Source organism: Gambusia affinis, linkage group LG18, assembly GCF_019740435.1.
Source record: "Gambusia affinis linkage group LG18, SWU_Gaff_1.0, whole genome shotgun sequence".
Lineage (NCBI taxonomy): Eukaryota > Metazoa > Chordata > Actinopteri > Cyprinodontiformes > Poeciliidae > Gambusia > Gambusia affinis.
In genome coordinates, this window is record NC_057885.1 from 25,512,827 (window position 1) to 25,535,331 (window position 22,505).

Here is a 22,505-nt window from a genome sequence, read left to right on the forward strand (position 1 = left end):
ACATCACTTCCTGTCGGTCTTCTGTGACAGGAAGTGATGTCACAGATGAGTACAGGAAGTGTCACAAGGAGTCCATTGACTCAGAATGTAGCAGAGGTTCTGTTGGACCTTGTTGAAGGAAGTAATACTAAGTTAGCTTAATTTGGAAAAAGCTTGCCTCTCTATTTCTTCCTATTTCCCGGGTTCTTCCGGCGAGCAGCGTGTGGCAATCAGGAACGGCGATGCGTGATGACGTCACAGAATTACAGCGTTTAATTCCACACAAGAAGCGTATGAATTAACAAGAAAACTGCAGAGTTACAGAAAAAGTACATTCTTTAACTGAGACAAAAGAATTAAAAGACAAAGGGACAAAGACAGAGAAAGAAAAGGCAAAGACATGTCTTTGGAGAAAGCCGATGCCAAAAAGGCAGAATAGTACAGCTATCTAAATTATTATTATCGTGTTCGATCTCTTATAGTGAAGGCGTTTCTCTCCTTGTTAATATATTCATTAAGGCGTAGCTCTGTATAACCAATCAGACGCTACCTTGGACGCCAATAAAACTTAGAACTTCCCCTAACTTCACGCCAGGATCAAAAAGCCCCTTTTGTCTCCTGTAAGACAAAAGAGCAAGCAGCTGCTAGAGCCACCTGATCAAATAGACCCTTAACATACGACTTCACATATACCTGTGAATTTTAAAGTGTCTCCTTCACAAGTTAAACTCAGTAATTTAATTTAAGGAAAGATTATCTTCACAAACCTAGTTTTTCTCGTCTGCAATCAGCATCTCCAAAGATTTGAATCTTTGCCTTATCACATAAATCCTGAACAATTTTCTAATACTAAACAACACATTTTCATTGAAACAATTTCCATTTGATTCAGATATTATCATAGACAGTACAATTTTCAAATACATTCAGCATTCACCATTCTAAACTTAGATAATACACTTTAATTATAAACTTGCTATTAATAGTTAGAAAAATGTTAATGATCTATGTTGCATTTTATTTTAAACCATACCAGATGTGGTTAAAAGACCTTTGATGTTCTGTGAACCAAACCGGCTTGTGCCCTGCAATAAATGCTAATTTTATGGCTTCCTGGGCTCTGATAACACAGCAGGAGGAACCTCACAGAGAGATCACAGATTTGACCTACTTCTAAATACTTACCGATAGAGTAGTTTTAGTTTCAAATCCCTTACCCCAAAATTAAGAAATTTGTTCAAAATCAGACTGTTCATTATAACCTTTACACCTGGGGTAAGATTAGCTGTATTAAGCACTAAAAATAATTATTTTTCTTTACAACCTCCAGCAGATTTTACAGCTTTAAAACTTCAAGGAAGAAAAGTTTCAGTTTTATCTTTTTAAAATGTTTATTATATTTTTTAAGTTATTCCAGTTCCTTCGTTTTTATTTAAGGTTGGTTGTTTGTTTCTGCAGGAAATGATGGTTCAGTCCGGTTCTCAGAATGTAGAGAATTGGACTGGTTCTGATGGTTCAGCCCGGTTCTGTTTGTTGTTTTTGTTCTATTAAAGATGGAGGATCAGGCGCTGGGGGTTGGAAGGTGTTTATTCACTGGTTTGTGAGAAAACTTTTGACTTTAACTTGATCATTCTGCTAAAAGCTGCTAAAAGTTAGCTGCTGCTTCTTCTTCTTGGTGTTCATTAAAGGCAACCAATGACGTGGTGCCATACCGCCACCTGCTGGCCTGGAGGGCGGATCAAGATTCTAAAATCACTTGAAATAGATTAAAGAATAAATAAATAAATGAAATAACCTCAAATAATCAAATACAACAAATAAACTGCATTATTAATGTTTAACTTTTGTTTTATAAATATTTAATTATACATTTCCTTGTGATATTGTAGAATAATATGTTCTTTTGTTTGTTCCTGATCAGAAAATCACAATTTCCTGTTATTTGTTTGTTGCCATGACTCCCACCTCTAATCATGTCCATCTTCCTTTGAGTTTCATTTGATAAACTTTTTATTTTTAGGGGAAAACATTTATTTGTTCATGAAACACATAGTTGGGAAGTAATTAGTTACATTTACTCAATAACATTTACTGCGTTTTGGACAGAATATCTTCAGAACATCTGGTGTGTCAGTCCAGCCCATCAGCTGGACCTCAGAACCACAACAAAGGAAACGTTTGGAGTCATTTCTGTGTTTTTAGGTCTCATAGTTGTTTAGGTCCAGTGGATCCGTTTCACTCGGTTCCTCTGCCTCTCTGAAGACGTGAATCCACTTCAAAATTCTTCCTTTCAGAGGATCAATCTGTGACCTGGCACAGATCCACCACTAAATACTGCTGCTTTCCAAAACTAAGGCTGTTTCCCTCCTGGTGGTCCGGTCGACCCGGTTCTACTGGAACCAGAACTCCTCCAGCTGCTGTGGTTCTGAGTCAAACCAACCTGTTCCCCTCCTGGCCTGTGGGGGCGCTGCACCAACAACCACTGAAGGAAACCACACAAAAACCTCTGAAGACACTGAGAGCAACTTCCTGTTTCACCAGATGGAAACAAGATGGAGGCGTCAGATTTTAACTCTTTAGTCTTTGACTGAAAACCAGGAGACATTTCTGCTGCTAGCGCTAGGCTAGCATGTTAGCCTTAGTTGGAAAGCTATCGTGCCAAGCGGTCTCCAGTCCACTTGCCGTTCACATTCAAACCGAACCAGAGTTCACTTCAAGCAAATCCAGACCGAGGTTTAAAGGACCAGAGGTCAGAGGTCAGAGGTCGATTAGCGGTCACACCTCACCAACCTCGTCCAGATGGACACTAAGACTGAGCAAATAAAAATAGTTTTCATCCTGAGGTTTCACTCTGATCCAAAGTCACGTGGATTTACAGTCAATGATCAATATGTCGATCAGACAGTTTCTTCAGCCATGAGAGGAGTCGGATCATCAGAACCACTTCTGGTTCTGCTGCCCTCCAGCTGGTCCTGGACCGGGACAGGACCTGCAGAGGAGACAGAGGACAAGTTAGAGACCAGAGTCCAGAAACAACCAATCAGTTCAGTTCAACCAGAACCACCTCTGAACAGAAATCAATAATCCATATTTGGCATGAAAATAAAAACTGCCTTCATATCATCGGACGCCTCTCCCAGTACTTACTGGTTATTTCTATTGATTTCCACTTTATCCTTCAAAAATTACTGAGGAAAAATAATAAAGTGTGTAATCTCAACATAAATAATTTTACTTTACATGAAGGTTATATGTAATATAATATGTTATAAGGTTTATTTCACTGGACCTAAATGTTGTTTCAAGGTCAAACCATGTCCTGCTAACCTACTAGCTAAATTCTATATATTTAGTTTTAATAATTAATCAATAAATGCCTTTCATTAACCATTAAATTAAACTATACCAAATATTTAATATCTTAATGTCTAATTAACGTCTTTTTATTTATATCAAAAAGTGTTTTATGGGAGATGAAAATGACTGAGTAATATTTAGATTAATACTTTATCTTAACATGTAGTGTTGTTACCTGATGTAATGGGGTTGGGTTGGTTTATGTTGGTTAGTTTGGGTTGAGTTAGTTAGTTTAGTTTGGGTTGGTTAGTTTAGGTTAGTTAGTTAGAGTTGAGTTTAGCCACTGAGGTTCAAAATGACATAATCAAACTGACCTTTGACTTTTAGCAGGACGGTTTTCTTCCTCCAGATCTGCCCACTCTCTATGCAGGACTCGTACTGCCCACTGTCTGTCACTGTGGGACGTTTCAGAGTCAGACTGACGTCTCCAGATGCCAGCAGGTTGTCAGCCATCTTGGTTCTGGTACTAAAATACTCATCCTGGTCATCAGGTTGATCAGAACTGCAGTAGAACATGTGAACGATCATTTTTGGCTCTGGATCAATCCGTCCCCAAACCACTGTAGCGTCTCCAGGCAGGTCAGCTGTCGTTCTGAACGGCAGCAGGACAAGCTCCGCCCCCTCCGCCACCTCCACCTGACAGACTGAGAGAGGAAAGACAGATATATATTTAGGATTATCGCTAAATATTTTCACATAACTTTGTTTTTTCCGTTTGATAATATTATAAACATTAAATCAGAAGTTATGGTCTTCAGTAGCCATTTTACTAAACGCTTCTGTACTCTTATGTGTACATGTGGAGCCGTTTCTCCAAACATGGAGGAAAACTGAAGACCTGAAGTTTTAACCAAAGTTCTTTAACTGTGGCATAAATCTTCTTACTCCTGTTTTCATATTGGGAAATTACTGGAAACTCACGTCTCATTTACAAGAGAGACTTGTGTAAACGTGTCAAACCCTTTAAAGTCTAGCCACTCATGCTGCCCCCACAAGATGCCGCCCTGGGTAGCTGCCCATGTGGACCAAACTGAACGCCTCATTCAAGGACTGAACCCTGGTTTTTACAATGCGTTGCTATAGTAACGTCTTCTCCAAGGCCGATCCCACTGGCAGCAGAGGAGATACATCACATCACATCAGACGATATCGGTGAAACTCTGACCTCCAGAGATCTGACCTGGTTCACAGCAGCTGCAGGTTTTTCTCCAGAACTCAAATACAGATTGAATCTTCAGTAGCAGACAGAGAGCAGCATGAGAACATGAGACATGTTGGAGCTAACAGGGATACAGACCAGACATCAGAGGAAACATTTACCAGAAGGACCAGCAATGATTCAACATTCTCATCTTCCAGTGAGCTTCACGTCTTAATGCTTTTAGAAAACCATTCAGACACATTGGACTAAAGACTGTTGTGTTTAATAAAACATAACTGATGGATTTTATGGCTCTTATCGTCCTGATTGTTGACTTTGGCCAACATGGCTGCCCTCTGATGTGTGCATGCAAATTAACTCTGTTGGTGAATAAAATCCCACAATGGCAACTTCTACATTTGGGTGGAAAGTTGGGGAGCAGAAACTAAAGTTACTGGTACCTTTGACCCCACTGACCTTTGACCTGGAGCTTCACTTGTTTCTTCATCAGGATGTCTCCGTCCCCTTTGGAGACGCTGCAGGTGAAGGTGTTGCTGTCTCCATCAGTGGGCCATCGCAGAGTCAGACTGAGGTCTCCAGTCCTCAGTGGATCTTCCTCCATCTTGGTTCTGGTTCTGTAGGATCTGTTCTGTTCTCCAGGCTGATCAGAACCGTTCTGATACACATGGACCTTCTTGTTCTCTTCATCCTTCCACTCCACCTTAACGTCTCCACCCAGATTCTCTCTGGTTCTCCAGGGCAGCAGGACAGACTCCACCCCTGATTCCACCTCCACCTGTTGGACTGAGAGACAACAGAGGACAAGATGAGTTGGACAGACAGCAGCAGCTCTGAGGACATTTCCTCTGACTGGAACCAGTCCAACATGTTGGACATGTAGACTGGTTGGGTGAACTCCCAGAACCCTCCAGGACCTGCTGAGGGTGTAGAGCTGGTCCAGTGTTCCAGAACCAGAACCACACTGCTCTTCCTGAATCCGAGGTTCGACAATCTGACGGACCCTCCTCTCCAGAACCCCCGAATAGACCTTGCCAGGGAGGTTTAAGAGTGTGACCCCCCTGTAATTGGAGCACACCCTCCGGTTCCCCTTTTTGAACAGGGGGACCACCACCCCGGTCTGCCAATCCAGGGGAACTGCCCCCGATGTCCATGCGATATTGCAGAGTCGCGTTAACCAACACAACCCTACAACATCCAGAGCCTTGAGGAACTCCGGGCGGATCTCATCCCCCCCCGGGGTCCTGCCACCGAGGAGCTTTTTGACCCCCTCGGTGACCTCGACCCCAGAGATTGGAGAGCCCAACCCAGAGTCCCCAGGCTCAGCTTCCACAATAGAAGGCATGTTGGTGGGATTGAGGAGGTCTTCGAAGTATTCTGCCCACCGGCCCACAACATCCCGAGTTGAGGTCAGCAGCACACCATCCTCACTGCAGACAGTGTTGGTGCTGTACTGCTTCCCCCTCCTGAGACGCCGGATGGTGGACCAGAATCACCTCGAAGCCGTACGGAAGTCTTTCTCCATGGTGTCTCCAAACTCCTGATCATATTGTATTAATCTGATCATATTGACCTAAATCAGCCGATTAAAAACAAAATCAGACGTTTTCCCCAAAACACAGCTTATTGTTATTGTTGGTCCAAAACTGAAACTGCTGCTGCTCAAAATGTAGGAGTTTGACATAGTTTGGTACCAGTCCCATAAGAACTAACCAGTCTAGACAACAACCAGTTAATCATCTGAAATAATATCAGATTTAACTCACCAGTGACCTGAAGCTTTACTTGTTTCTCCATCAGGACGTCTCCATTCCTGCTGGAGACGCTGCAGGTGTAGATGTTACTGTCTCCATCACTGGGCCAACTGAGAGTCAGACTGAGGTTTTTATTCCTCAGCAGGTTTTCATCCATCTTGGTTCTGGTTCTGTAGATCTGGTTCTGTTCTTCAGGCTGATCAGAACCGTTCTGATACACATGGACCGTCCTGTTAAATCCATCCTTCCACTCCACCTTAACGACTCCATCCAGATCCTCTCTGGTTCTCCAGGGCAGCAGGACAGACTCCTCCCCTGATTTCACCTCCACCTGTTGGACTGAGAGACAACAGAGGACAAGATGAGTTGGACAGTATTGTGAGATCATGTAGAGCTGTGTATTATCCGTGTCGTCATGGTAACTGGTCTTATTTCCTGTTACAACCGGTTGGAGCTTGTAGCTGTAGAATCAGAGGATCCTGGACTGAACCTTTTGGTTCTGGAATCAGTTTCAGGTTTGAATGTCAAAGACCAGATTTAATAGAAAAGGTTCAAACAGACTTTCTAAACTAGCAGGTTGTATTTCCAACCAACCCACTAACTAACCCATGGACCCGTCAGGATGAACCTCGGGTTCTCCTGATGGTGGAACATTTCTGGGTTTAGTCTTCCAGTACCTCTGACACGGAGCTTCACGTCCTTCTTCAGCAGGATGTGTCCCTCTCTGCTGCAGACCATGCAGGTGTAGGTGTCTCTGTCCACATCTAGGGGGCGCTGCAGCGTCAGACTGAGGTCTCTGGTTTTCAGTGGGTCTTGGTTTATCCGGGTCCGGTTGCGGTAAGCCCGGTGCTGCTCCTCTGACCGATCACAACCCTGTAGATACACATGAACCTTCAGGTTGGTGCTGGTCCTCCAGTCCACCTTGGCGTCTTCCGGCAGACGGACTCTGGACTTGCAGGGCAGCAGGACGGACTCCGCCCCTGCATCCACCTTCACCGTGTAGACTGGGAGGGAAACGGAGCACAGCATCAGCAGCCGACCGGACCGGACCGGACCGGACCGGACCGGACAAGGAACATCTGTCCGACTCGCTACAGAACTGGACACTGGGTTCAGGCTTCACATTTCTCTGACCGGCTCTCTGAGTTCGTGGTTTGGTTGCAGGACAGACTCACCTGACAGGAAGTGATGTCGAAAATAATAGAAAAGACCGCCAGAGGCAGAGAGAGCAGCGAGCAGGACGACCAGCAGAACCACCAGAACTTTAGCCTGCAGGGGAAACGGATCTGCAGAGACAAACATCATGTAGTTCCCGTTCCACACTGCGTGACCTTTCTGTGACCTTTCATCAACACCGGTTTGAAAATGAGGGTTTTAGTCCAGATTCATCAACTCTGAATCTGAATGGTCTGAGCAGCTAAGAGGTTAAAACCCTAAAGTTTATCGTCCAGGTGATTCGCCTGCAGGCGGTCACTCCGTCGGCTCTGACCGGTTCACAGTAGAACCTGGAGCTACTTTCAGCCTGGAGGTAAAACTTTATTCACTGTTCATGTTGCATCAGTCAGAACAGAGTAAGGTTGACCTCTGACCTGCGACGGGCTGCAGCACCACAGCCCGGCTCAGGATGTCCTGGCCGCGGTACACGGTGCAGACGTAGCGCCCCCTGTCGCTGGCGGTGGGGAACCTCAGGGTCAGGCTGAGGTCGCCGGTCTGCAGCAGGTCCTCCTTCATGTGGGTGCGGCTGCAGTAAAGGTCGTCCTGCCTGGTTCCGGGTCGGCTCGTGTTCTGCAGCGTGTGGACCAGCAGAGGTTCTGGTTCTGAACGGGTCCACTCCACTCTGCTGTCGCCGGGCAGATCGGGCGGCATTCTGCAGGGCAGGACCACAGAATCGGCTCCTTCCACCGCCTTCACCTCCACCTGGTCGTCTGGGGAGATCACATGACCACCGCTCACTAGGCCAGCTCAGAATCCTGGTGACCTTTGACCTGCAGCTCAACCTGCTCACCTCTGACCCTGAGCTGACTGACCCTCAGTGTGCGGCGTCCTCTCCCGCCGCTCAGGCTGCAGGTGTAGGTACCTTGGTCGGCGGACTGGGGGTCACTCAGGGTCAAGCTGAAGTCGCCGGAGTCCAGCGCCTCGGGCGCCATGCGCGTCCGGCCGCGGTACCGCTCATGCTGCGTCCGCAGGTCGTCCTGCTCCCGTCTCAGGTGGACGCAGGCGGGGCCCACGTCCCCGTTGGTCCAGGTGACGACGGGCTCTTCAGGTAGCATGCCGGCGTAAAGACAGGGCAGCAGGACAGACTGCGACCCCACGGTGACCTCTACCACCCCACACAGGGCATGCTGGGAAACTGAGGACGAAGCACAGAGACGAGTCCAGCAGAGAGTCAGCAGGATGAGGTCAGAGGTCAAAACCTCCTGGGATCAGTCAGGACGTCGACCTGACCCCAACGACACGATGTCTGCTGACCTTTCACCTCTCCTGGTGCTGAAGACGTTTATAAATATTAAATCTGTTAAACTGTTAAAACAAAAACTGACAGAATCCAGTTAATTATCGGATCAACATCCTGTTGGTTCTGAACATTTCTCTCAACTCGTCAAACTGCTGCATCGTTTTTATCGTCTCTTATTACAAACAGTTTTAATGTTCAAACATTCACATGTACATTTTGAATTAAAGACTTTAGTTATTAATTAATCTCTGTGGTTTATCGTCATGCAGCAGCAACATGTTGGTGTTTCTGAGATCCAGATTAGAGTCGGTTCTGACCCGGTCAGAGGAACCGGTCCAACAACCAGAACTTCATTTTAGTTTCACTTCAACATCTTTACCTTATGAAGCGACTTTATGAGGAAAATCATCCACAGAACAATTATTATTATTATTATTATTATTATTATTATTATTATTATTATTATTATTATTCAGGTCTTTGTTAAATTAATCAATAATCAATCATTATGATCAGCAGCTTATCAGCAGAGAGAGGAAGGTGACCTTACCGAGCAGGAGGACCATCATCATCATCATCATCATCATCTTCATCATCTTCATCTTCCTCTCAGAGAAAAACCAAAACAAAATGGGAGTTTTTCTTCATCAGCTGCTCTCCTGTCCCCAGATCACCGTCTGAACTGGAACCACAGATCCACCCAGTGGCTCTGGACTCTCAGCTGATTGGCTGCTTCAGGTTCTGCTGAACCGGTTCTGTTGGGTCCAGTTCAGCTCTGAGGAAAGGCGAGGAGCTTCAGTTTCCTCATAGCTTCATTCCTGTTGATCCAGTTTGTGGTTTCTTTAAGGATCAGGTCAAGTGACCTGCTGGCCTCTTTCCTCTGCTCTGATTGGATGAACTCAGGCTGATAGACAGAGCAGCTCTATCAGAACTGGATCAGAACCACAAGTTTCTTCTTGGTAGGATGTTATTTTCTTCTGCTGCTTTGTGTTAAATAAATTCTCCTGAGAACAAAAAGGCCTGAAGTCCAAGGCCAACATCAATATTCCTTATTAAACATTATTCCAGTTGAACCTCTGAGTCTCACTGGTTCCAGTCTGCTTCTCTAACTGGTCCTAGAGGAAGTTCTGGTTTCCATCCTGGTTCTGTTGGGTCTCCTCTGACACTCCACCAGCTGCTTGTTGCAGGTTCCGACTGGAAAGAAGAAAATCTGTGAAATAAATGTAGGATGGGAGAGAAAGAGCCACAGCAGCAGAGTGAATATTTTTATGTTTATTTCACAGAACTTTAAATATCCAGTACAAATGATGAAAATAGAGAAATGTTCTTCTTCCTCTGATTCCTCATCATTCAAAACCATAACAAGTGTTTTTCCAGTTCCAGATAACTCTGTGTATTACTGCTAAATAACACCTAATGACAGGTTTCCGTCTAAAACAGTTACTGTTCTTTCACATCAGTATTTATAACTGGACTTTGTACTTTGGAGATATAAACTCACCTCCCTGACGCAGCAAGTTAACAGGACAGCCTGGGATTAACTGACAACATGAATCTTCCTGAAACTCTGCAGCAGCTTTCTCCGTTTATGAAGCTAATTCAACTCATGACGTCACACAACGAGTCACGCAAAATCAACTGAAAAGATTTTAGATATGAACGATTTGATTAATATTGTGATTTCGGTTTTAATTAACATTTAGACCGTAAATTCACAATCGCGATAAAGACACTAATTACCGCGAGACTAGCAGGGCTCCTTTAGAAAAGTCTCCTGACAAGAGGCTCAAATCATCAGTAACTTTCTAGACGTGAAACGAAGCTGAACTCTGACCTCAGGGTGGCTTCAGCCGCAGACTGACCTGTAAAAGAAATGTAGAGAGGAAGAGCAGCAACAGTTTCTCTCTCCAGACCGCGAGTGAAGAGCAGAAAGTTGCTCTAGTTTGTGCTGCAGGTGCTGCACCTGATTCTGTCACCGTCATTCTCTGACCACAGGGGGGCAGCAGCGAGCATTTCTCTGCATCCTGAAGACCAGCAGAGGATTTACTGCGTGACCTTCTTTACTTCCGTCGCACTGAGGAAGAAAATCTAAAGTATGTTTTGTATTTGAGCTGGAAGATTGTTAAATAAATTTATTTATCAGTAAATAAATTTATCCATTTATCAGTAAATGGATAAATGATTAATAAATAATTAATAAAAGTGCTTTGAAACGGTGGGTTCAACAAGGTTTTTAATGTTTCCATCAGCTCTCATCTCATTTTAAATAAAACTCAAATCACCAGGATCACACAGGTCACAACTTCTGATGGCCATGATCCTTGACCTTTACTGCACAGCCTAACAATAATGTCTGACATCAAAACAACTGATTTTCAGATTCTGTGTTAACCCTCACACAGGTAACAATTATAATGACCATCATACTATCTGAATATGTAAACTTTCTTTCTTCAAAACTGAGAAGTTGTGTGAAAAGAAGTAGTTTAATGACCTGAAGAGCCTGAAGGTGTAGCAGGAGGACGGAGGCTCAGTTTTCATGTGGAGGCTCATGAGAAAGAATCTACACCTTCCAGACATTTTAAGAAGGATTTTTTAAAAACTATTTAAAATTGTTCTGTAATTATTTCAGGCAACCTTTCAAATCCTCCTAAAACTGTTTAAACATGAACGCTCAGACGTTTTAATGATGTCAAAGAAATAAAATAAAGTCAGTCGATTATTGAACGTCCACATCTCCTGTTGATGCCCCGCCCCCAAACATCTCCTGTTGATGTCCCGCCCCCAAACATCTCCTGTTGATGCTCCGCCCCCAAACCTCTCCCAACAGTTTTGTTCTAGAATAACAGAAATGGACGATTAGAAGAAATGTATTTTATTTTCTTGACTGACCAGAACCAGCAGCCTGTTGATCCAACATGTCCAGAACTGAATCCGTACTGATGAGGTGAAACGTCACCAACAGAAGACGACCAGCTGTCTTCTGCTTCTGTTTAAGGTTTTCCTTTCCTCTGTTCTGGGTCGGCTGTTCTGATGGAGACGCCGTCTGTCCTCATGCATGTCTGAACCGCCCTGAGGTTCCTGTTGGTACCTGGACCCTCCAAACTGGAGAGACTCCGGCAGTAGAAAGAACAAACGGTTTATTTGGAGGGACAGGAAACACCTCTAGAACAGATTAACCCAGAACCAGAACGAAACCAGCGCTCACAGGAAAACAATTCGACTCAAAATACCAAAACTGTGGGAACATAGGTTCCTCAGAACGTATGTTTCCTCTTAAGGCATGTTCTTTTCCTTAGGTCATATGTTTTTCTGGTGACCTGTTGACCTGTAGGCTGCTGGCTGCAGTCTCTGGCTGCTCTCTTTAAGGGACTCAGTCTGACAAAACAGGCGGCCATGTTTCTTCTCTTCCAGGCTTCGCCAGCCGCTCCCTCAGACTTCAGATCATATCTGTCAGCTTTGGAGTTTGACGGCAAACTTGAGGAGCCAAACTCCTCCAGGTTGGAGTCGGAGTCCTCCTGCAGATTTCTGCTGCTCCAGGAGCACCGAGCCGTGGAGGAGAGCTGGGGGGCGGTGGAGGGTTTGAGGGTGGTAGAGTGTTGGGTGGAGGGTGTAGAACCTGAGAGCGGCTCTGGGTGTTGTTGGGCCGCCATCTTGGAAGCCACCAACCGCCTCACCTTCATGGCGTCCTGCAGAGAGGCGGCGGTGCCGACCCGTTTCCCAGAACCTTTCGTCGGGGCGGATTGTGCCTGAATAGGATCAGCGGGTGAAGGTCAGGGCCGAGGCCAACAGGCGGTCCACCAGAGGATGCACAACAGCGCAGCGATACTTACGCAGTCGGCCATGATGGTCCTGATTAGCGTGACGTTGATCTTGCCGCTCAGGCCCATCTCTGCCCATGCTAGCTTCACGTAGCGCTTTATTTTCCTGAAGTTCTTCGTCCCTGTGGTGAACAGGGTGTATTTGCTGGTGCCCCCCCGCTGAGCTTTGATGGCCACGAGCCGCTCCATCCAAGAGAACTCCCGGCACGTCAAGGCGAGGGCTGCCTCACCGGACCGGGGCGGAGCCTGCTGCTCGGCCACCTGGAGGAGAGAGAGAGAGTTCCTGTGTGGCTCGCCTCGGTACAGAGGATGTGTGAGCTACGTACGCTGATCAGGATGCCCTCCTCTGTCATCTCCTTCTCCGCCTCGGAGACGTCGGCGTCCGTCAAGGTGGTGAACACTCTGGGTTGGAGTCCGCTGAGACACGCCCAGTACACCGCCAGGAAGCCGTACAGCAGGTAGAGGCTCCGGGTGGCACTGCAGTCCGTCTCCAGCTCCGCTGGTACATGGAAGAGGTCAGCCAAAGGTCGGCCAGAGGTTAGTTAGAGGTCAGCCAGGTGAGAAACAGTAAAGGGAGCGGAGACCCACCCAGGAGGTTCTCCACCCGGCCTGGTGCCAGCCGGAGAAAGGCGGCGATGGCGTCCAGACCCGATAGCTTCAGGTGGGAGACGTTTCTGCGGCCCGTGTCCCTCCTGGTCTTCTTCAGGACCTGGAGCATTTCAGCCGCCTGCGTCTGAGTGGCTGAGATCCGGCGGCAGCGCTGGGGCCCAGCGGCCTGCAGGAACTCCAGGAACCGGCAGGCGCTGCTGAGGTGGGACCGGACGGTGCTGAACTTCTTCCCTCTGCTGAGCATCACCTGGATCCAGCTGTGGAGGAGGAGGCCAGTTAGACAGCAGCTAGTTTTACCCACCTGGATGCAGCTGGACTGAATGTTACTAATTATTATTATTACTGTGGATTCTTGGATCATTAAGATGCACATCATGAATTTAGAGCTGATATTCTTGAACTTGATGATTTTTATTAAATAATGACTTTATTAAACTTCTTGAATAGAATTAAATCACATAATTCTCCAATTTATAGTGTGATACAAATTTAAATATGTTCTACATCATCTAGTTCTACACCATCTAGTTCTACACCACCCACTGGTAGTTTCACTAAAATACCAGCTGCTGCTGGATCAACCTGCTGGTTCTGGTTCTGGTTCTGCTCAGCATTCAGCTTTTTTGCAGCACTGATGGTAAACAAACATCCAGAAAACTGAGAAACAGCTGAAACCCTGAGCTCCTTTAAATGCATCCATCAGTAGAAACATAATAATTTAATGATGGAACCCGACTAGATGTTTCCACTGTTGATTGTTTCTAAGACTTTGTGTTTTTATGATTATTATTATTAAACTGCCTCGTTGCTGAATTGTGCTGCACAGATTAATCGCTGCTCACCGCCGCATCCTGGCCACGTTGTGTAAGAAGCTCCAGTCCGACAGACTCAAGCATCCAGCAGACATAAAGTGGAGGAAGGCCTTGACCCCTCTGAGTCTGGTCAAGGCCTCTTTCTTGGCTGTTGGCGCGGCCTCCAGAACCAGCTGGAACCGGGTCAGGAACTCGTCTAAAATGACAGAGAGGGAACCAGGAGCCACTGGTCTGCAGGTCGTTGGCAGAGAGAAACTCTGAGGAAACGAGGGTGAAAACTGACTCATGGACTTGGGCAGACGGAGGCGTTTCATCAGATGTCCTCTTCCTGCCCCAGAGATCCACTGGGACCTACTGGGATCTCCTGTGGAGGTCAACGTTGACGCAACCTCCTGGCCCTCCGACGAGATCCTCTCTGTCCGTGTCTTTGTGACGACCTTGGTGAGGTCAGACCGTAGGAGCATCAGAGTGAGGAGAGGACAGGGTCACCAGCAGAGACGTGAGGTTCTGATCATCTCACCGTGGTTCCTGTTCCTTCGTTGGGCTGCGTCCCGGAGGAACGGCCTGGCGAGACGCCGTCCGCCGCCGCTGCCTCGCCCAGTTCCTGCTGCCTCCGCCTCTTGCACTGCGTTGCAGAAACACCCGGGTCCGACGGTCCACCCGCCGGCTGACGGCCGTCCTCCGCCCTGCCGGCCGCAGCGCTGCACTCCGCCCCCATCAGGACCCGTTCCAGCTGACCCACTCTTGCCTCCAGTTCGCTCTTGTTCCACTCCAGCGTTCTGAGTCGTGACTTGAATCTGAAAGCCAAACAACATCCAGACAGTCAGGTTCCTCTTCTTCCCTCCCAGCGACTCTCCACACCAGGAGCGGCTGCTTACGCCTTGAAGAGCCGCGTCCCGCCCGGCCGCGTCCCTCCGGCAGTCTTTGGCCGGTCCAACTCTCTGCCCCTCTCATCAGTCGGCTCTGTAAGTGACTGATTGTTGGGGCGACCGTTTGACCAGGTCAGCTGGATCTTGGACGCATTTTTCACGTGGTGAACATCTTCCAGATGTTTCCACAGGCAGGACTGGTAGACGGGGCAGCACAGCAGGGTGCAAGACACTTCCTGAAACTCAACAACAAAAGTAAAGCTGAGGCTCAGGGTTCATCCTCCAGCCTGGTCAGTCAGCTGTAAAAGGTCCGGTTAGGTTGGGGGGGATGTGAACCTAATCTGTTACAAACAAAATCAGGCTCCACAACCTGGTGAAGAGGACCGGTTCTGAAGGTCCAAAACGGACTTGACATAAAATCAAGAAGAAGAAGGACAGTCCAGAGTGAAATAGTTTCCTTCCTGCTCAAAGCCACAGACTCTTCAGTTAATGAGCAACAACAACATGTCGTTACTGAAACTCCTCTGAATTTACACAGCAAGTATCTCAAAACGGGCAAAAGTCTTAGTGCCCCACAGGCCTCAACTCATCACCAACACACTTAGCCAGAGACGTGTACTGTGATTATCCACAGGATGGTGGCGCTATAGAGCCAACAGACCTTCTCTTCTGCCTGCTGATGGGGACTAACTGTAACTTTACAGAAAGTTTGCTCTTTAGGACGGATTAAAACCTCAGGAGAGTTTAGATTGAACAACAATTTGTTTGTTTTAAGCCTAAAAATCTCAAAGTTTTTCTCCTTTTTATGCAAAAAATCACTGAAAATATTTCCTAGTGTAAATTTTGTTTCTTTATTGTTGCTATTGTTGGTATCTGTACCCAAACACTGACCTGCAGACCAGAGGAGACAGACGTTTGGGTCAGGGTGGGGTCCAGAGTGTGGCAACCCGGTTCTGGGTCCTGGTGGTCCAGTTCTGGGTCCTGGTGGTCCAGTTCTGGGTCCTGGTGGTCCTCATGGTTCTCAGCCAGTTCAACTTCCTCAGTTTCCTCAACATTTACCTCAGTCTTAATCTCCAGGTCCTCCAGGTTCTCCAGGTCCTCATGGTTCTCCAGGTTCTCCAGGTTCTCCAGGTCCTCCAGTTCCTCCAGGTCCTCCAGTTCCTCCAGGTTCTCCAGGTTCTCCAGGTCCTCATGGTTCTCCAGGTTCTCCTCCTTCATTCTGCTCCTGCCTGATAAACTCTCAGGTCTTCAGTTGAAGGTTCTGGAGAAACACTTTGTTAGAAACATCAGCTAATGAGGTTCATTAAACTTTTAACTACTAAAAACTGTTAACCTGATCCTTTATCAGGGTATATAAACCCTGATAAAGGATCAGAACATGAAAATATGATCTTTGGAGAATTAAACTAAACTCTAAACTTATTCATTATTATTACCAAGATGAATTACACTTTGTAATCCACCTTTCACTCAAAATGGACGACCTGGAAGCTGGATGTGTACTGAGATTAGATCACACACATCAGGCAACTGATGAAGGCAATTTGTTGGGGGCTGAAAACTTTAGAGTTTATTTGTGTTGCTGCTCCAGCAGATTTCTGTCCTTCGTCTCTTACAGGGTTCTGGACACAGCAGGCTTTCTGAGGGTGTTGTGTTTGCCCTGACTGCTGCAGTAGTGCTGCAGTAATGCTGCAGTAATACCGCCGTGCTGCAGTAATGCTGCAGTAATACCGCCGTGCTGCAGTAATGCTGCAGTAATACCGCCGTGCTGCAGTAAAGCTGCAGTAGTGCTGCAGTAAAGCTGCAGTAGTGCTGCAGTAAAGCTGCAGTAGTGCTGCAGTAAAGCTGCAGTAGTGCTGCAGTAAAGCTGCAGCAGACAGGAGGCTCTTTCCTCTCCCTCCTCACAAACGCGTTTTATTGGTTTCTTTGTCTTGGTGGGTTTTTGTTAGGATTGTTTTGGCTTTTGCTTATTTTTGGTTATTTATGGGTTTTCATTAATCTAATTTTGGTTTCTAATTCCCTTTACAAGTTTTATTTCTATAGTATAATTTAATAAACTCATTTTTCTTATCAAACTACAGCCTGGTGGACAGAACGGTTTGATTAGAAAGATATCAAACATCACATTAAGGAGAAGGGACCGTGTAACCATTAGTAACCGTCACGTAGCCTAGCATGTACAACAAAACCTGGTTAGCATCTCGTCTTTTGTGGCGCCTGGAATGATTAAGTGACGTAGTTGCTGTACTTGAACGCACCATGACGTTATCTCCGGGTTACGTCATGTTGTAGACACGTTTAGCAGTGAACCTGAACTCAACCAAACCAGAGGCGTTAATAAGTTCCAAACAGAACCAGAACTTTTCTCTGCCTGAACAGTTCCAGCCCAATATTTCACCCGTTACCATGGAAACCGGCAGCAGAACCTTCCCGAACCTTAGCTGTTCAGGTCCAGCTCTGACCTCGGCCTGTCGGAACCCAGTCTGTTAAAAAGACTCTTTAGGACTTACTGGACGGAGCTTCCAGCTACAGGTCGGGGAGGGGGGAGTCCCACTTCCCCTCGGAGTTCTGTCGGAACCGGGACGCCCGCTGCGCTGGACTCTGATTGGATCAGATTAGTTGTTCAACAGCAGACGGTGTTTACCGCCACCTGCTGGTCTGGAGGACCAGAAACTGGATCCTGTCAGTTTTTAAGATAAATATTGTCATTTTTAATTCTTGAGTTAATTTGTACCAAACAGATTAAATCAACTTTCACTCTAATTTTGTTGAGGTTTTGATGTTTAGTGTTTTCTCCACTGAACTCACTTTTAATTTGTTAACTTTATTCCAATGTTTGTTAAACAGAAACTCTGAACATCATTTACACAAAAATAAAATATCTGGTTCAGAACTTAAAGTCCCTCTTTAAAACCCGATCAGTAATTCCTGTTTTAAGTATCAATCAATTTATCTGAACTGGACATTTAAGCAACAAAACAGTTCAGAGTATCAGCAGCAGGTCCAGGACTGGATGTGAATCCACTGGTTCAGTCTGAGGTAGCATTGAAGGCTACGTTAAGCTCTCAGTGTTACTGTCCCCACTATAATAAACTTATCAATATTTATCACTAAAAAACATTTTAAGAGCTGGTGGACGAAACAAAACATTAAAAACTAAAGTCATTTCATCAACAAGTGTTAGTTTTATTACATGTTTTGGTTGAAACTCTAAACAAACTGAATGTTCATATTAACACTGAGGATGTTAGCTTCTAATGCTAACACAGTCTGAACTGGCCTAGTCAAAGTTCTACCCACTCCTGTCACCAAACAGTAGACCTTGAGCTGAAGACATTCAGTGAAGACATGGAGAACTGGTTTGGTTTCAGATGAGGTTTAATTTGTGCAGGCCGTTTCCATGGTAACCGGTAGTAAAAGCTGCGTTGCTGTGATGATAACTGGTCCATGCAGATCATCTAGTGAAATGAAAGACGCGTCATCTGCATAGAGGCATAGAGAGAATCTGGAGGATGAAGGTCACTGAAGGTCAGAGGTCAGAGGTCAGTGGAGCTCCTGATGGCGCCTTCATCTGCTAATGTGGCTAAAATAATCAGAACAACTTTAACTGGGAGAGAAACCAGCAGAGCAACAGGAGGCCAACGTTGACTCCTCCTCACTTTGCTGCTGCCGCCTCCTCAGGAGGAGCAGCCAGGCCCCACGGCATGCTGGGTAAATAGCCGGCCAGCCACTCCCCCCAGCTGCTCCTCTGCCCCTCCTCCGCTCCTCGGCCCGCCTCCCATCCTCCCACCACCCAGTCCAGCTCCTCCCGCCCTCCCCCCGCCTCTTCTCGCTCCTCCCTCAGAATCACGCTGTAGCGTTTCCTGGAGCTTCCTGCTGCTCCTCCTGTTGCTCCTCCTGCCTCCTCCTCCCTCCTGCTCCCTCTCTTCCTGCCTCCATCCTCTGCAGAGACCCGGCACTCCTCCAGCACCTCCCTCCACCCCTCTAGCTCCTCCTCTCTGCTGACCAGGCGGTACATGCTCCTCCTGTACACTCCTCTGTCCTCACCTCCTGTCCCGTCTCCTGCTAGCTTCAGAGTTACTGTCTGTCCTCCTCCTCCCTCCTCCCTCCCCGCTGCGCCTCCTCCCTCTCTGTGGACAAACAGCAGAGAGCGGTACAGCGCCACCACTCCTCCCTCTGCCTGCTCCTCCTTCCTCAGCAGAGCCGCGCCCTCCCTGACCTTTGCCTTCCTTGCTAGCATTAACCTCAGCGGCTTGTAGAGCTTCTGGTAGCAGAAGAAGAACCTCAGTAGAGTCAGCAGGAGCGACGCCGCCGACGCCACGCAGAGCAGCAGACAGCCTGCAGACAGCCAGACGCACAACACCGCCGCCCTGCTGGCAGGAACCACGCTGACATGCTGCCCCCTGCTGGCAGGAACCACGCTGACATGCTGCCCCCTGCTGGCAGGAACCACGCTGACATGCTGCCCCCTGCTGGTAGGAGCCACACTGACATGCTGCCCCCTGCTGGTAGGAGCAACAGGAACCAGAGAGGCATTAACAATTGAAACTAGAGGAACCTCTGTAGTTGGGGGAACTTCTGTAGTTGGGGGAACTTCAGTGGTCGGGTGTGCAGTCCCATTAAACCAGCCAACTGATGAACTTCCTGTTTGCGTCTCTGAGCTGGAGTGATGGGAGCGTTGCTTCGGACTGGTGAAGGTCCGGTACCAGAACTGTGTGACTCTGTGGCGGACTGAGGCCCGCTCTGCAGACATGGTGGTGAGGTCAGGGGTCATGGGTTGAGGAGGAGAGGTTTCAGCTGGAGGTTCTTGGCTGGACGGTTGGACCAAAGCAGCTGGAGCCGTCGGGTCAGGAGGAAGTGAGGTCACTGGCTGGTAGACGTCTCCAGGCGGTTCTGGTTCTCTGTCTGCTGAGCAGAGATCGGACTCTTCCAGAGTCACTACAGGTTTCCCCTGGTGGCGCCGCGGAGAGTCGCACACCTGGGAACAAATGTTAGAGTTTAGCTTCCAGATGAGCCAAGCAGCAGCATCTGAGTGACGTAGGTCTACGTTGAGATCCTCCTCACTTCAACGGTTTTATAAAAACCTTCTGAAGCAACGATTGATGGAGACGGCAACATCCGACTTGAAGAGGAGATGGAAACATTTTCGCTGAATAAGTTCTGCTGTAGCAAACGCTGCCACCTGCTGGTGGATCTGTGCCTTACCAGAGGCACCAAACTGAAAAATGTAAAGTCTAAACCTCTGAACCAAAGGCAGGAAACCGACATTTATCTGTGTGCTGCATCCTGGCTAGCAACTGCTACTTCCTGTTTACTCCATGTTTATATACTTTTTAGGTTTTTAGAGGAATATTTATATATATTTTAGTTTTTAGAGGAATATTTATATATATTTTAGTTTTTAGAGGAATATTTATATATATTTTAGTTTTTAGAGGAATATTTATATATTTTTCAGTTTTTAGAGGAATATTTATATATTTTTTAGTTTTTAGAGGAATATTTCCAGCTCTATTTTTGCTCTCAATGGAACCTGGACTCTCTAATTTACCAGCTGTTCTGTATTTGGACACATTTTGATGAAAAATATCATTTCATCATAAATAGAAAGGTTCTGCCTGTGGATCCAGTTCATCCAGTTCATCTCAGCCTGTTGGACTGGAGCTCCCAGCTCTACTGGCTTCAGCCCAGTACAGTAAACTGGTGAAGGCTTCCTGACCAGGACTCCCTGCTGTGTCTCAGTGGATCCTGGATGAATAAAGGCTGTGTTTACAAACCGTCTCCATGGTAACATGAAGCGTCTGGGCTCGGCCGACCCAGTGGCGTCGGCTTTCCTCCAGGAAGTGGACATGCTGGACGTTTCATCCAATCAGAGCAGAGTTATTCCAGAAGAGGTCGGTGAGGACAGGAAGTCCACTTACCACGCTGTCCACGTCGGTGCGGATGTCTGCGCCGTCTCTGACGTAGATGTTGAGCTCAAAGTCGTCCAGGTATCTGCGGAGGTAACCGAGGGAACAGGAGCAGGCCCAGGGGTTGAGGGACAGGTAGAGGTACGGCACGTCCTCCTTCTGGCTGAACCAGCCGTCAGGCATCACCTGGATCTGACAACCAAGGACCAGACGTCAGCTCACCGCTGCCCCCTGCAGGCGCAGGCAGCAGCTGCAGCCTTTAGGGAAACTGAAGCTTCAACAGTTTTTGTTTTTCACTTGAGTCTCGAAGAGAATCTAGTTTGTCCTGATGGACCAAAGATCCGTTATCTTCTGTTTGGTCAGATGTTTCACTTTCATTTTCTTCATTTTCTTTATTGTTACATTTTATTAATTATCACATCACAGATCTGCTGACTAAGGACTTCTGGCTAACCAGTCTGGAGAATCGGCCATTTTTATTTTGCAATTTAAGTTTTAGGTGCTGAGTGGATCGGTCTAAACGTTGGGTTGTTGGGTTTTAACCCTCACAGTTCATCAGCATCAGAACCTCTACCAACGGCCCAGTCAAAGTTTTCCTGGAAATATTCTGTGCTGTAACACACCATGATGTCTTAGCATGATCTGTTAGCATGTGTGTTAGCACGATGTGTTAGCATGGTGTGTTAGCATGATATGTTAGCATGTGTGTTAGCATGATGTGTTAGCATGGTGTGTTAGCATGGTGTGTTAGCATGATATGTTAGCATGGTGTCATAGCATGATCTGTTAGCATGGTTTGTTAGCATGGCTGGGCTCCAGCTGCTCACCTGGTTGTTCTCCAGGTAGAGGGTTTCTATGGCTGTCAGTGGGTGGAGCATGAGAGCAGGAAGGATGGAGATGCGATTAGCCGTCAGGTCCAGGATCTGCAGGACGGACACACTTTTCAGTTTAAATCGTCCCGATCAGGGTCAGCTTGATCTCTAGCTCTAATTATCCTCTCTCTCCCTCAGATGGCGTCGCCACGGCGACAGGCTGACCTCCAACACGCTGAGCCCAGAGAAGCTTTGGTCGGTCAGAGACGCCAAGGAGTTGTTCTGCAGGTAGAGTTCAGTCAGAGCAGGACAGGCGGCGAAGGCGCCGTCAGGAAGGAACGTCAGGAGGTTGGAGCCCAGCCGGAGGACGGCCAGGCCAGCCAGAACCGGAGCGGAGCTGGGGGCCACGGCCGGAACCTGGAGGGCCACACACACCGACAGACACACACACACTCCTTAATACGCTACATTCACCTGCAGGGCCACACACACATCTTAACGCGCTCAGATTCATTGACCAGCAGCAGAGACCTGGTTGGCTGTGAGGTCCAGCTCATACAGGCCTGGAAACTCCTGGAAGGAGCTCCAGGACAGGCTGGAGAACAGGTTGGATGGAAACAACAAGACCTGGAGAAGAAACGGCAACATTCAGGGTCAGGGTTCAACTTCTCCAGATTTAAACAACATAATCAATGTGTTCCATCCAGATGTTTGTCCAGATGTTTGTCCTGAGATGTTAGCATGTCCAGATGATCTGAGACAGAACCGGGTCGTGGTACCTGTGTCTGCTGGTCCAGTCCTGCTGGGACGTGGCTGAACCCGGCGCGGCTGCAGTTCTCCCTGGGTCGGTGGTCCTTGTCCCTGTCGCCGTGGCAACCAGGTACCGAGGCGGCCATGGCTCCGTGCAGCAGGAGGAAGAGGAGGAGGAGGAAGATCTGCATGCTGACTGAGGCTCAGCGGCTCTGAGGA

General features: G+C 47.3%; 2 protein-coding genes across 7 annotated transcripts; both read right to left on the minus strand.

Moving 5' to 3' along the window:
* Positions 1-1,409: 1,409 nt before the first annotated feature.
* Positions 1,410-11,658, minus strand: LOC122820880. Its single transcript, XM_044098533.1, has 10 exons — positions 11,597-11,658; positions 9,255-9,914; positions 8,255-8,599; positions 7,839-8,174; positions 7,425-7,535; positions 6,927-7,253; positions 6,262-6,588; positions 4,955-5,281; positions 3,651-3,980; positions 1,410-2,968 (listed from the first exon to the last, which is right to left on the minus strand). The coding sequence occupies exons 2-10, from the start codon at positions 9,304-9,306 to the stop codon at positions 2,877-2,879; spliced, it is 2,247 nt and encodes a 748-aa protein (XP_043954468.1). The 5' UTR covers positions 9,307-9,914; positions 11,597-11,658; the 3' UTR covers positions 1,410-2,876.
* LOC122820879 (platelet glycoprotein Ib alpha chain-like) lies at positions 11,533-22,483 on the minus strand. 6 transcript variants are annotated; one of them, XM_044098530.1, is made up of 11 exons: positions 17,326-18,319; positions 15,818-16,087; positions 15,707-15,775; positions 14,825-15,057; positions 14,467-14,743; positions 14,230-14,383; positions 13,977-14,142; positions 13,114-13,391; positions 12,852-13,024; positions 12,538-12,786; positions 11,533-12,453 (listed from the first exon to the last, which is right to left on the minus strand). In XM_044098530.1, exons 2-11 carry the CDS (start codon positions 16,031-16,033, stop codon positions 11,962-11,964), a joined length of 2,307 nt encoding a protein of 768 aa, XP_043954465.1. In that variant the 5' UTR covers positions 16,034-16,087; positions 17,326-18,319; the 3' UTR covers positions 11,533-11,961. The 6 variants fall into 6 exon arrangements, with proteins under 6 accessions (XP_043954465.1, XP_043954464.1, XP_043954463.1 ...); XM_044098529.1 differs by having other exon boundaries at positions 14,825-15,051; positions 15,707-16,076; XM_044098528.1 differs by having other exon boundaries at positions 15,707-16,076.
* Between the last annotated feature and the right edge of the window lie 22 nt (positions 22,484-22,505).

Bases quoted from the DNA above. Each gene is read 5' to 3' on its own strand.
- LOC122820879 (XM_044098528.1), bottom strand. From the start codon at position 16,033: ATGAAGGAGGAGAACCTGGAGAACCATGAGGACCTGGAGAACCTGGAG. The intron at 14,384-14,466 runs GTGAGATGATCA...GACCTCACCAAG, and splicing joins ACGAAGGAACAGGAACCACG to GTCGTCACAAAGACACGGAC. The intron at 12,454-12,537 runs GTAAGTATCGCT...GATCCTATTCAG, and splicing joins GGACCATCATGGCCGACTGC to GCACAATCCGCCCCGACGAA.
- LOC122820880 (XM_044098533.1), bottom strand. From the start codon at position 9,306: ATGAAGATGATGAAGATGATGATGATGATGATGATGATGGTCCTCCTG. The intron at 7,254-7,424 runs GTGAGTCTGTCC...TTTCCCTCCCAG, and splicing joins TCGACATCACTTCCTGTCAG to TCTACACGGTGAAGGTGGAT. The intron at 3,981-4,954 runs GTCAGTGGGGTC...TTCCTCTCTCAG, and splicing joins AGTGAAGCTCCAGGTCAAAG to TCTGTCAGGTGGAGGTGGCG.